Raw genomic sequence first — 13,650 nt, 5'->3', positions numbered from 1 at the left:
TGGGAACAACCCCTTAGATTTGAGCCTTATCTCCTTGGCATCTTCACTACACTTAATAACAGAAAGCCCATGAATACCAGTTCGGGTTCTGGTGCTTTCAGTAAAGATGGCATTCACCCAAATGGTACCAGACAATGGTCATTGACACACTCTTTTCATAGAAACCATTAAAAATTCAATCAGAACTGACCCTGGTTGGAGCTGAACTGATATCCAAAGGGCTCTCCAGAGCTTTCCTTGGCCTCTGACCCATTCCATGCTCCCTAGAGAGCTGGCAAGGTGACCTAATTCAGTAGTGGCCTTCTTGCATTGCCACCTGACTTAGACAATTCAGGTAAAAGTACTCTTCAATCTCTCAGCCTTAGGTTTGTCCATCTTCTGCACAGCCTCGGGACTGACCCAGACCCTTCTCAGAAGAATGTTCTTGATTTGAAATGCAGGGCTTCTTAAAAAATGTAACACAAAACAGCAACAACAACTTCTGCTTTCACATATAGAACAAGAAAATTGACCCAACTAGAGAGGCCTCTCATTTCTTAGAAGGAGAATATAATTTTCTCCAAAGACTCTGTCCAAGAGTAAATGCAAAGCATATGGGGTGGCGACGGCAGGCGGGATACCTTTTATACACACAGCATTTAACAGCAATCTGCCTGCTAACTCTTGGCCATGTCTATGTCGAGCATTCTGCTCTCTTCTGGTTACAGGAGTGTGAAGTCTATAAACTTTTACAAACTTACCACCTTTGCACTTGGAAGAAGTGTTCAGTGATGCTCCTGGCTATATACGGTCATTAAATGTTCCTGTGCCACTTTTACAAGTGCAGACATGTTAGTTTTGGTGCCTTAGACAAATTCTGCCTTGACTGTAAATTCCCTTCTGTAGTACGCAATAGGTACTGGACCCTCCATCATTTTCCATCTTAACCTACTAAGATGCAGTGGGATCTCAAAGAGCCTTGAAACTGGGTGAAATCATATCAGTATAATTATATATTGGCTCACCAGGCTCCCTTTGGTGCTGTTATGCTCAACTAAGAGGGACTTGTGAAGATATTGCTTACAAAGAGCTCTGTGATCTTTCTGGATGAAAGGGGAGATGTAAATATGAGATATTGATTAGATCATAATGCTATTATTTATATGTCACTTCCAGGAGTATTGAAGCAGCATCAATTCAGATAATAATAACAATGGCACAGATTTACAGTTCTGTGGCATCTTTCATCTCAAAGGATCACAGAACTATACATAAAAAGCACAGCTGAAATGCAACCAGTGTTGTGGTTACTAGTTGTCCCCCTCCCATTATACATAGGGAAATGAAGAGGTGATGGCAGGCTAGGACAGCCCTTCTGAGAGTGCTAGGGGGGTCACATGTGATTCTGGAGACCAAGTTACTCTCCAGGTCTCAGTGATCTGAGCTCAGCTGAGGTGAAATGAGATGATGTCAGTCAGAGCAAGCTCGGTAGCATGATTCATCTCTAATGCAAACACCTAGGGTTCAGTTCAGTTCCCCACATGAAAGCACTTAGTGCTCTTTAAAATAATCTGGGCTACCTTGCCAGGCCAACATCTGGTCCAGAAGACCCAACATCTCCTGCAGGTGTTGACTAGTGTCCACCACACCAATATCCACCATGCAGTGAGGACCATCATCCAGCTGGAAGCTGACAATGGTGATTTGCTCTTATAACTTGGTCGTCCTTGAATTTCACAGGGTGCTAACATTGGAAGGTGGCAGGAAAACTCTGCCTGAGTAAGCCACAATCATTCATGCTCTGACTACAGTAGTCCTTGCTTGCTTCTTTTCCAGCTCCGTTGAAAGAAGAAGGAGCAGGGAAGGCAATATTTAAAAGGACTGTACAGAGAGAAGTTTGTTCTCAGTGGTTTCAAGCATAGATGGGGGCAGCTGGTAGTACCTGTAAACCCCCGAACTCCAGTGTGTTCATTTGAATGACAGTCAAGAGGCTCCTTTCAACATTTTAGGGAATTCAAGCATAGCTTACAGAAACCCACACCTTTCCCAGAGCACAGTGGCTTTGACATATATGCCCCAGGCTGCACAACAACTCTCAGCTGGTGTTTTCCAACTGTTCTCTTGTGGAAGACTAAATTTTCTCTGTACAAAGACTTCAGGAATTTTGCAGGGTGCATCTGTGTATTGCACCCACTAAATAGCTGTTCTTTGGAGATTGTCATGGGCCCTATGTAAGTCATCCTTACACCACAGATTGAAAATCTCCGCTGCCCTTCCAACAGACTGAAGCTCCTAATTGTAATGAGGTGTTTGCAATGGAGACATTCCTACCACTTCTGTGGGAATCCTCCCAAGGGTTTCCTCTGTTGTCACTCTGGGCTTCTGTAGATTATCCCTGGTAGGGGATGACCAGGAGAAAAAAAATCTAAGCATTGGCTTCATTGATTTAGCAGAGTTCAGATGTTCCAGTCTCACTGGAAGAGTAAGGTTTGCCCTGTGCTTCAACCCGGACCTGTCCTCATACAACCAAAGTAAGACAGAAAACTACTCCCATTGCTCCTGCAGCGTTGCTCAGCTACGTCAACACAATCTTTGATGTCAACTGGTGGGGAAGAGACCCCTGAGATGGCCTGTGTTGTATTCCTAGTGATTAGTCACTCTGAGGGAAGTTTTGCGATGCTGACCTCCTGAATGCATTTACTGTTACTGCTCCATCACCCACCACCTGCATTTGAGCCCTGTGGGGCAGAGCTAGCAAGGTGGATGAAGGGGAGAGGAGACTCCAGTGTCACTCAAGGAGATGCTGAATGTTTTGCCACTGAGAGGACACCAGTACTTGGTACTGCTGTTCTGTCATGCATTGAGGTCTGTGTCAGCATAGCATAAGGAAGGTGCCAGTTGTGGCGTCAACAGGAAAAGGTATGGGACTGGGACCAAGCGGAGTAGTAATCTCTGAGCCCTGCTCTCCCACTGACTGTGTAGGAACTTGGGGCATGTCATCTCACTGGATTTGTATTTATTGACTTTTTTCTACATCCTTGGGCTTTTTTTGTCTGTCGGCCCTTCCAGCCATGAGCTGTCTCTAAGTGTATACACATACATGCAATGCTTAGCACAGCTAAGCCCTGATCTCCGCTACAGATTACTGGCACTCAAATAATAAAGGCACAGCTTGTGATTACTCATATGGCGACCCTGGCTCTGAGTTCTCCGCAGTGTTTGAGTGGTCTGCCCTGAGACCAGGACGTGACTACAGCTTCTGTCCCAGGGATAAACATCTTTCTCTCCCTTCTAGACTGATCCAAGGAAGGTTCAAGGGGGCTAGCATACAGCGAGGCTTGGCAGTGAATAAGGAGGAGAAGGACTCCCAGAAAAGCCAAACATAGGAGAGTCTTCTGATACCTTGGCAGTGGCTTCCTCCCTGCCACCAAAATTCCCTGAAAAGCCCTAACCAAAGGCAGCTGAAAGTATCTTTATCTATCTGGAATATGTTGTCAGAAGAGATGATCTGATTAGGCTTTCAGCCCTGGAGCCACCGAGGTGTGCGGGGACCACGCAGAACATGCCACTGCTTAAGATGTACTGGGCAGCTCCCACCTACCACCCCCAAGCACTAATTAGCCAATACTCTTGACAGCTTCCGACACACATCGAGGTCTTTGCTCCCCTGCATTATTTGTATCAACAGAAATGAAGCTGACACAGGAGATGGATGGTCTTTCATCTCCCGGTGACAGCGGAGCAGTGGCAGTAGGGAGTGAGGTTTTTGCATCTGGACTCTGTTTTGGTGAACGGTTAAAAAATCATGGATTCTGGCAAAGGCAGATGGCAGTCAGCAGGGATGAGATCTTCCTGTCTCACATAGATGGAATAATCTAGCTGGGTTTTTAATAACACTGCAGACCAGAGGTGATGAGCACTGACTGCTAGCGAAGACATTAACACAAGAGGGTGTTTCTCTGAGTTATACAGCTTGGGAGAAGACCTACTGTTTAGTTGCAACACATTTATTCTAGCAAATCACATCTGTAACTAGCTTAGTTTCTACTGTACTGAACAATCCCTTGTAAGTACAGAAATTGTTAAAGACTGCAAAGACCCTAGGACATTGAGGCTGCTTCCTCGGAGAACTGTAGGACCTGGCAGACAGCAAGTCAGAGCTATTTGCTTTGGAAAGAAATCAGACTGAAACAATCTAAATTTAGTGAATGAGGTGTGTATTGTAAAATCAGTAATTCCAGATGTCTGCAAGTGCTCTGTCTTCTTTTTTCTCCCTGGATAAGTCAATTTCTTTGGATCTGCTTTTCACTCAAACCATATTTGAAACCATAACTTAAAATAGTTGGTCACGATTAACACAGGCTAAAGAATAAATGCCTTCCAAAAGAAGCCCCGGCCTTGGCTTCCTGGAATAATGACAATAAACAGCCTGTTTCAATATGCCACGCTGCTGGAATTGTGATTTAACTCAGTCAAGCAGTTATCTAGCACTCATGAAACGTGAACAACCCAAAGAATTTTAGCCACACACACTGCAAACTCACAGTGGTGACCAGGTACATTTGGTAGAAAGCAGAAGACATTGAGGGAATTCCTATATTACAAATACTGAATCAGTTCTTGCTTTATTTCATTACTATATATTTTTAATAAAAGTTGACAGACTGCTTAAGGAAGGTAGAGAAAGGACAAAATATAACAAAAATAAAGAGAAACAGAAAGGAAGAACAATCCTATTCATATTCTGCTTCTTCTTAATCTCCTTCACCGAAGCTGATCTCTGTAAATCTGCTGAGATTCCTATCAGGATATATTTGTCTGCTCTTGAGATGTAAGAGGGAGAGCTGATTAACATCAAACGACACAAAGCAAATGGAGGAGAGCTTTGTTCAGGCTGATGTATAATTACTACCCTTTGCTGGCTGCGTTATATCAAGCCTAAAAGGATCGGAGGGATTTCCTTTGGTGAAAGTGATCACTCTGTGTCTGCAATTTTCTTCCTTTTGCTCACTCTCTCTGTGTGAGATCAGGCATCCAAATTGCTAGACAACCACACATAATAGAAAAGAAGCACTACACTGCTGATTTAATAGGAAAGTCACATTTTTAATATGCAAAATAAAATTGTGGTCTTATTTAAGAATAAAGTCTATCCCCTCATCAGACTTGGATTCAATCAAAGCTCAGCTCTAGACTGTCTGTAGTTACTGAAGCAGCCATTTCTAGTGTCAGCCCACCTGAGTTAAGATCTAAGACAGGTCAAGGAACTAATTTTGACTGGACACAGCTCTCAAAGGTAGCTAAAGTTAAGGAAGATGAATGTCTCCCAATTGAAGGTGCAAATAAAATAATCTGCTAAGTTCAGAGCATCTTCTGACTTTCCTAAAATTTGGGGTTGGCATTTTCCGAGAACAAAGACATGGGAAATAAAGAAATTACAAGGATCATTGAAGACTTGGAAAGTGTTCTTCATCCCACAGAGACTTAGAAGCTCAGTGGATTTATTGTATCCAGGAAAAAGTGAAGGCCCACACACACACTAAGAAGAGATATCTAGTGCTCTTTAATTGATGCTCTTTAATCAAGTGGGACGGGGGTGTAATCTCAGAGCAGAAGCTAAAGCTGAACATAGGCAGTGTATATCTTTCACCATGCAAACAATTACATTTTGAATCAAATGACTTAGTGACAGGGATTAATTTTCTTTCCCTTGAAATCTTTAAATCAAGTTCATTTTTCTTTGACTTGTAGTTGTTCAAGAGGAATGGCTGCATCAGCTCTAGAGAAGACCTAATAGGTCCCTCCACTGTGTACCTCCAACATTTCCCCTGATGCTGAAATCTTCATTGGAGAGACAGGGGTTTAATTTTTTTTTCTGGTGAGGATTATTCTACAGAAGATCCCTGTAATATAGCCTCATAAAAACTTTTTGCTGTCACTAGCAGATGGCCATGGGCTTTGCACTGACCTGACACCGCAGGGTCTCAGGACGTCTCTGGGCTTGCCGTGCTCCGACCCGGGTGTCCCTGTGGTCGCAAGTGTCCCATGGCTGAGGACTCGTGCCCGACCTGCCTGAGCTCAGCGCTGGGGACACCCGGCATGGCCAAGGGCTGCCGCCCCGGGCAGGCACTGCCCAGCAAACACCAGATCTTTGTGTGCCGGGACTGGGCGCTGGGCAGCTCTGCCGCTGGCGCTGGGGACCGGGGAGAAGGGAGCGGGTGATGGGGAGATGCGGGATGAAGATACCCCCGGGGGGACCCGAGAGTGAGGAGGAAGAAACCCCTCCATGGACATCAGCTCCTCCCAGGGAATTGCTCAGGGTAGTGACAACTTGCAGTGACAGCCCCACCTTTCCGCTGTAGGAAGAGTTGTTACCTTTGACTTACAACTCAGAGGGATGTTGGAAGGGTGGGCATCTGTATTGGGTTTGCGTGGCAAGGTTTTGGTAGCGGGGGAGCTACAGGGGTGGCTTCTGTGAGAAGCTGCTAGAAGCTCCAAGACGGACCCGCTGCTGGCCAAGGCCGAGCCCATCAGCAATGGTGGTAGCACCTCTGGGATAATGGATTTGGGCAGGGGGGGAACCTGCCAAACAGCAGCCAGAGAGAGGAGTGAGAACATGTGAGAGCAGCAACCCCGCAGACCCCCAGGTCCGTGCAGAAGGAGGGGAGGAGATGCTCCAGGCGCCGGAGCAGAGGTTCCCCTGCGGCCCGTGGTGAGGAAGACCACGGTGAGGCAGGCTGTCCCCCTGCAGCCCAGGGAGGTCCACGGGGGAGCAGATCTCCACCTGCAGCCCGGGGAGAGAGGACCCCACGCCGGAGCAGGGGGTTGCCCGAAGGACGCTGTGACCCGGTGGGAAGCCCGCACAGGAGCAGGCTCCTGGCAGGATCTGCGGAACTGTGGAGAGAGGAGCCCACGTTGGAGCAGGTTTTCTGGCAGGACTTGTGACCCCGTGGGGGACCCACGCTGGAGCGGTGTGCTCCTGAAGGACTGCACGCCGTGGAACGGACCCACGCTGGAGCAGTTCGTGAGGAACTGCAGCCCGTGGGAAGGACCCACGCTGGAGCAGTTCGTGAGGAACTGCAGCCCGTGGGAAGGACCCACGTTGGAGAAGTTTGTGGAGGACTGTCTCCCGTGGGAGGGACCCCACGCCGGAGCAGGGGATGAGTGATGAGTCCTGGCCCTGAGGAGGAAGGAGCGGCAGAGACAACGTGTGGTGAGCTAACCCCAACCCCCACTCACTGTCCCTGTGCGCCACTGGTGGGGAGGAGGTAGAGAATTTGGGAGTGAAGTTGTGCCCAGGAAGAAGGGAGGGGTGGGAGGAAGGTGTTTTTAAGATTTGGTTTTATTCCTCATTACCCTACTCTGATTTATTGGTAATAAATTAAACTAATTTCCCCAAGTTGAGTCTGGTTTGCCTGAGACAGTACTTGCTGTTTGATCTCCCTGTCCTTGTCTTGACCCACAAGCCTTTCATTATATTTTCTCTTCCCTGTCCAGCTGAGGAGGGGAGTGATAGAGCAGCTTTGGTGGGCACCTGGCATCCAGCCAGGGTCAACCCACCACAGCATCACTCCAGGGAAAAGGGGTAGATACTAGGAAGTATTTTGCCTAACAGAACGGAGTAAATTGCCCATATCTATTGTCTTTACATTTGCAGGCATATTCATGAGACAAGGTTCACGCTTGTCCTCCAATGCTCCCAGACCTCACCAAATCCAAGCAATGGTAAAGGATTGGCACTGTCAGTCTACCCTGCAATGAGTGCAGATGCTTTCAGAGAACAGGCAATGCCTTTGGGGAGCTGGAGATGCTCTGGGCATGGGGCAGGGCAGCCGCCTTTGCAAACGTGCTGTGCAAGCAGACGCTTCAGCCATGAACCTTGCTGTGTTAGAGGATGTGACTAGTCAGTCTTCAGCAGGGTTACCCTGCTGGGTTGCAAGAATAAATTGTCCCAGAGGGTCAGCTTGCCCATCACTGGCTTCTTTTCTCTAAATCCCCTTTTGCTAGAAGGGGCTGGACAAGCCCGTTGGAAGGTGTGCTCAGAGCACTCACCAGCGTTTTGTAATCAATCTGCTGTCGGATAAGCTTGTCCTCACTCAGCGAGTACCGGGCCTCCCCGGTGATCGAGTCGATGGGACCCTTTTCCATCTGCTGCTTGATGGCACAGAAAAGGGAGAACAGAGGCTCGCCAGCACACTCCTGCAGGGGTGAGAGACAACCGTGAGGTGAAACAGGAGAAGCAGAGGTGAGAACCCAAACTACATAGCGTCTCAATGACTGCCACAGCTTGCCATCCCCAACCGTTCGAGACAGATGCATCAGTGGGAATCAGTCTGTTCCACACAGCCCAGGAATAGTGGTTACTTTCCAATTCCACAGAGTGCAACCAGCCCTCTCGAGTGCCCTGTCACAGGACAAAGGTGTCAGCGCTCCCTGGCAGCGTTGGGGCTAGCAAAGCCTTGTAGGAGCTGTTCAAGTGACTGTCACCAGGCCAGAGCTTTGCGCTGGAGCAGGTGGTGGGATGGGTCCCAGAGGACCTGGAGACAGGTCTGAAAGGGAGATGGACACCGGTGCCCCGTCCTGGGTGTCTGGGCAGACTCCACAGTCTCCCCGTGCACTCTTATGCTGGAGGCAAATAGGGATGCTCAGACAGAAGCCGCTCCATGACCCAGGGGAGATGCACCCCTGGATCTGTACGGTTGTGTCGGTGATGTCAGATGTGTGGGGCCCAGCACAGGACAGCAACAAGCAGCCCACGGGCAGGGCCAGCAAAGCACACCTCTCCCTAATTTCTCCTTCCCATCATTCGCACTCACTGCACTCCTCTTCCCACACTTTTCCTAGCCTCTCCTCCCTTGCTGCCCTCCCTCATGCACCCCTCCTCATGTGTTCTTCTATTGCCTCCCTTCCCCTTCATCCTTCCATCCTTCCTCCCCTCCTCCCCACCTTGCCCTCTCCTCTTGCAGTGTGTCCCAACTCAACGAGCGAGGTCATTTTCCTCTAGTGTAAATCCCAGCAAAAACAAGTTAATAATCTGAAGCAAAGTGGCCCCTTTCTCAGTTCCTACACCTGTCTCCCACTTAATTAGCTTATCTGCCAGCAGCATATTGCTTCTGTGTGCCTGTCTCTTGCCCTTATCAGGCCTCTGTTCAGGCTAAGGCAAGAAGACAAGCAGCTGAGTGGGGTGAAAAAAGCCTATTATAAAAGCAGCTCTTTAGAGAGTCACCTCCTTATATCCTTTCCTTTCAGCTGAAAGCAGGAATCTGATACTGAAGTCACTGAAATTACCTTCCAGAGACCTACAAAACTTTCCCATGTGTTCATCCTTGGACTGGTTGTGCCTGAGAAAGGCTCAGGGGAATGGGATTGATTTGTAAAGCCTTGAATTGCCAGGCAGAGGGTGCCTATTCTGTCCAAACAGGGCTGTAAGGTGTAAGGATATCTAGCAACTGCATTGGGAGTGGAAAAGAGGTGCAAAGCCCAGCTGCTTCCAAAAATGCTGGTGCCACAGCAATTAGAATGCTTGAAGCTCAGTGTGGGTCCCCAAGAGGAAGCTGCCACCACCCAGCAGTCAGCGGCAGGTCTCAAAGGCTGGAAGTCTTCTTTTTTTTACTACACACCACCTCAAGGAGACCCTCCAGGAGGACTGAGAGGGCTCAGGGGGTGTCTCAAGTCTTTTCACTCTTTTGCTGATGATGAGTATCCTGCAAAGTCGATGCTACTTCCCACTGGGATACAAAGCAGCAACAGCCTCAGCCCGTGTTGGGTTCTGGATGCAGCAACCGGATTTACATGGTGTATTAAATCCAGCCCTCTGTACTCAGAGGGTACATGGCCGTGCCCAGGGCAGGCTTGAGACAGCCTAACGGCAAGAAGAGCTTGGGCTCAGGCCTAAATTAAACTAAGCAGGGATTCAGTTGCAGTGTGCGTAAAGCAGATAAGTATGATGGAGGCACAGGGTATGATGGAGGCACTGAACTGGGGTGGGAGGAGATCTCCAGCCACTATAGACTGAATATATGGGTCACCACATGATGGAGATCTGAGTCTGCTAGTAAAAGGAGAGCATTTTCAATATAGGTCTCCATCAGGCTCTGAAATCCTTCACGTTTCAGCACTGACCCTTAGATCCCACCTCTGTACAGGAGTAAGACCAACAGGCTGCCTCTCTAACGAAGTGTCCCTCTTTGTTCTCCCTGGATCAGAAAACAGCCCCTCTCCCATTAGGCAGTGAGCTCCCTCCAGAGAAAAAAGCCTTTTCCTTTATATCTAGGAAGTTTTTGCCCCAACTAAACCTCACCAAGAAGAAATGTATTAAAGCAGCTGTTCATCCAGGCATGCTGCTCCTCTTACCTTGAGGAACTTGTACAGAAGGAACGTGAACCAGTTGGTGAGCATTTTCTCAGCCACAGACTCTGTCCTAAAATCAGCCAGGGAGAAAAAGCAAATTGGAAATGAGTTAGTCATGCTGTTAATATTAAAGGGCTAGTCAAAAGATTCGCTTTATCCATCTTACTGCCCAGATCTCTGAGCCTCACGGAAAGTCCGGCATGACACCATCAGGATTAAGCACATCCTAGGTTCTCTGTTTCAGCTTTGGATTTAGGAAACCTGCAGGCAGGCATATCCTTACTGCCCTGTTGATTCCTTTGTGACTAGGGATGTCTCTGTATGTCTGTTTCACAGTTTCTCCATCAATGAAAGGGAGATGACAACATTTGAGGGAACCTTCTCAGAGGAGTTCAGGGACGATAAATCCATCAAATATGAGGAGCTCAGAGTTAGGCCATATGACAAGTAGGCTGTATAAATACTTAAGACAGATCTGAATCACCAGAGAATAGTTATCTGGCACTGACTATCTCCCTGGCATTTGGGAGTGATTATACTCCTCAATATGTCAATGTAGCACATTCACAGAGCTCATCCTTTTGCCCTTGAACACTCTGTTCTCAAACAAACAAAAACCCATCTTAAGTCCTCAGGGTGAACTTTTCCTACAGAAGAACTGACTCAGAGCTGTAAATGTGGTGTGGACACCAGGAGCACAGGATAAACCTGTGTACGTGCACTGGTGTTGCTCAAGAAGAAAGCAAGAGGCCCTGCCTGGATGAATTAGATGGGTCTTCCTTGTCCCGGCTATCACCAAAGCCACACAGGGGTTCTTGCTTAGGACAGCAGCTTGCCTTTCAGATTCCCTAATCCTTCAGCATAAAGCTGATCTTGCTTCCTCTGGAGCATGAGACTTGCAAGGGGAAGGGTTTGCATCACTGGAGCTATATACGTGGAACCAGTCAACGATCTTGCCTGAAAGCAGTGCCCTGTTACACCAACACAGAGCAAGTGACGGTCCCTTCCCTAGCTAAATGCAGTTGATCTTTATCCTGGTTTCCATAGGGATTTCTCTGTTCTTGTGGGCAAATCTCACTTAGAGGGTGGGGATGGCGGGGGGAGGAATGATAATAGAGGTGTTTTCTGTTGCTCCTCCTTTCTTGCCTGCAACCAGAGAAAGAGGTGATATGGTCCCAGTTTGCTACCAGATTAATGCTGTGTTTCCTTCATCTACAGTGATCATTTCTGTGTCTCTGCCTAGAGACTGCCTCTGTCCAAACCAGCCTGTTTGCCTTGTATTCCCCTTGGTCAAAGTCACCTAGCTGCTGTCCTCCGTTGGTCATGGTATGATATTCAATTCCAGCAATCCCCACGCTTATCATGGTCCGAGCTCCTCGCAGGGAACATCACCCAGAGGAGTGCTCTTTCCGACACTCCCTAGTGTGACACCTGGGACCCATCACACGGTGCGAACTTATCTCATGAGAAAAAGGACCGAAATCCTGCTGTGTTGCCGCTCTCTGCCCTGACAACTTTGATCTCTTTGAGGTCGTAGATGTCCTGCGGGATGAATACTGGACACAGGTGAGGTGGGAAAATCATTCCAGCCAGCTTCTTCCTCCTGTCAAATATCCCCAAAACCCAACACTGCAGAAGGGTGTTGGAAGATCCCCTTCCATCCACAGAGTCACAGGGAGGGAGGGGAAGCATCATGCTGAATCTGGCTGCTCCAGATAATTGTCTGGGGACGTCACACCAATACCTGAATCCCAAGGCACTGAGCTATTCACATGTTCATCAGTAGACTCTGTTCTGGTGCTGCTCAGTACAGAACCTCCATCTCAGAGCACAAACCACACCTCTGACTTCTCCTTGTGTTTTCAGAGCTTGGAACAGTGGAGATGCCTTTTTTGTTTGCTGGCTCTCCTTCCAAAGGCCACACTTCATTCCCAGCAAAGATGACTAAAGTTAAAAAAGAGCTGGAGGAAGGAGAAAGAGGGAAGATGGGATGCTCGGGACAAGACAGGAATGAACAACCATGGAAGATAAAGAGAGGGAGAAAGTGGAAGAAAAGGAGAAAATGAAGGGAGGAGACAGTTGGAAGGAGGCAGTGCCATCCAGCATCAGAGGAGAAGCACTGAGTGGAAGCCTGGGGACAGCTGGAGGGAGGTCACCAGCCAGGCTGTAGGCCTTGAATTACATCAGGGATTCAACTGACACCAAAGCAAAGTCCAGTCTCTGCCACAGGCATTGCTGCCCTGAATGCCAGGAATTGCCTTCTGCTCCCTTTTTTGCTGGTTCTCCATGGTGGGCTGTGTGCCAGATGAAAAGCCTCCCAGCAGGCACCACAGATCTCTTCCCTGCCCAAGCCGTCCATCCTAATCATCTGAGGGCTCCTCAAAGTTGGCTCTGACAAGTGGCAAAGGCCATTCATCTCCAGAAGACTCCTCCTGATTTTACTTAGGGTCCTTGAATCAGAAGGGTTGGTTCAGACTGTGAAAAGGAGATGAATGTGATCCTAAAGGCAGAAGAGGCAACATTTCCCAGACAGGGAAAGCACATTAATTACAGAGCAGTAGATTTTTAATTTGAGGGTTTCCACAGAACTGTGGAGTTTAGCCCTTAGACCTGGCCAAGAAGCACCAATCCAAACTCGTGCCCTCTATGAAACCAGTTTTGTTATCCTGCTCAGCTCTTCCACTGGCTTCAACAAGCTCCCAGCACCACCGCTCAGGGAGAGACAGGGATCCCACAATGCAGCTGAAGAAGACTCTCCATGTGTCCATAGTTAACTCATGAACAAGAAACAGCAGGGCAGCCCGCGTCCCAGGCAGGAGACAGCAGCAGCTGACTTACCAGGGGTATAACACAGCCCGTTCTATGTCATATAGGTCCTAGGCAATGCAATTGAAGTTTTCAGGTTAAAAGGAAACATAAGCGTAAATGAACATCTTAAGCACAGAAAGATTCCAAAATAAGGCTTAGGAAGCATGGGTTCTTGCTGCCCTTATGAAGCTTTCTGGAAGATCCATGTTAAAATCCAGAGGTATTCTGTAACTTTTATTCATTGACTATTTCTTGGTTAGGGATGAGGTGGAGCAAGATCTACAGACACACTTGCTGAAAGGGAAGGAAACGCAGAGAGGATGCTGGGAGGAAGAGGATGAGTTCTCTAAGAGAAGCCATGCTGTGTCAGGAAGTCTTAAATGAGCAGGAAACCAGAAAGGGAGAGCGATTCAGTCTTCATTCAGCCCTGCTTGCCTTATTCACCCCTCTCTGCAAACAGCTTCATGCCAGCCCTATGGGGTTATGTGAACTGTGGCTGTCTACCATCCTGAT

At 48.1% G+C, this 13,650-nt stretch overlaps 1 protein-coding gene across 3 annotated transcripts in view; it reads right to left on the bottom strand.

Moving 5' to 3' along the window:
• The window catches only part of PLXNA4 (plexin A4), a 462,053-nt gene that overhangs the window by 36,985 nt on the left and 411,418 nt on the right, over positions 1 to 13,650 (bottom strand). For all 3 annotated transcript variants that reach the window (XM_030015469.2, XM_030015470.1, XM_030015471.1), the window contains 2 exons: positions 10,333 to 10,399; positions 8,032 to 8,178 (listed from right to left, as the gene is read on the bottom strand). In XM_030015469.2, coding sequence (XP_029871329.1) covers positions 8,032 to 8,178; positions 10,333 to 10,399 — 214 coding nt within the window. The remainder of the gene's footprint in view (positions 1 to 8,031; positions 8,179 to 10,332; positions 10,400 to 13,650) is intronic.

This window comes from Aquila chrysaetos, chromosome 5 (genome assembly GCF_900496995.4).
Source record: "Aquila chrysaetos chrysaetos chromosome 5, bAquChr1.4, whole genome shotgun sequence".
Taxonomy (NCBI): Eukaryota; Metazoa; Chordata; class Aves; order Accipitriformes; family Accipitridae; genus Aquila; species Aquila chrysaetos.
The sequence above is the reverse complement of the archived record's forward strand: the minus strand, read 5'-3'. Positions and strand labels throughout refer to the sequence as shown.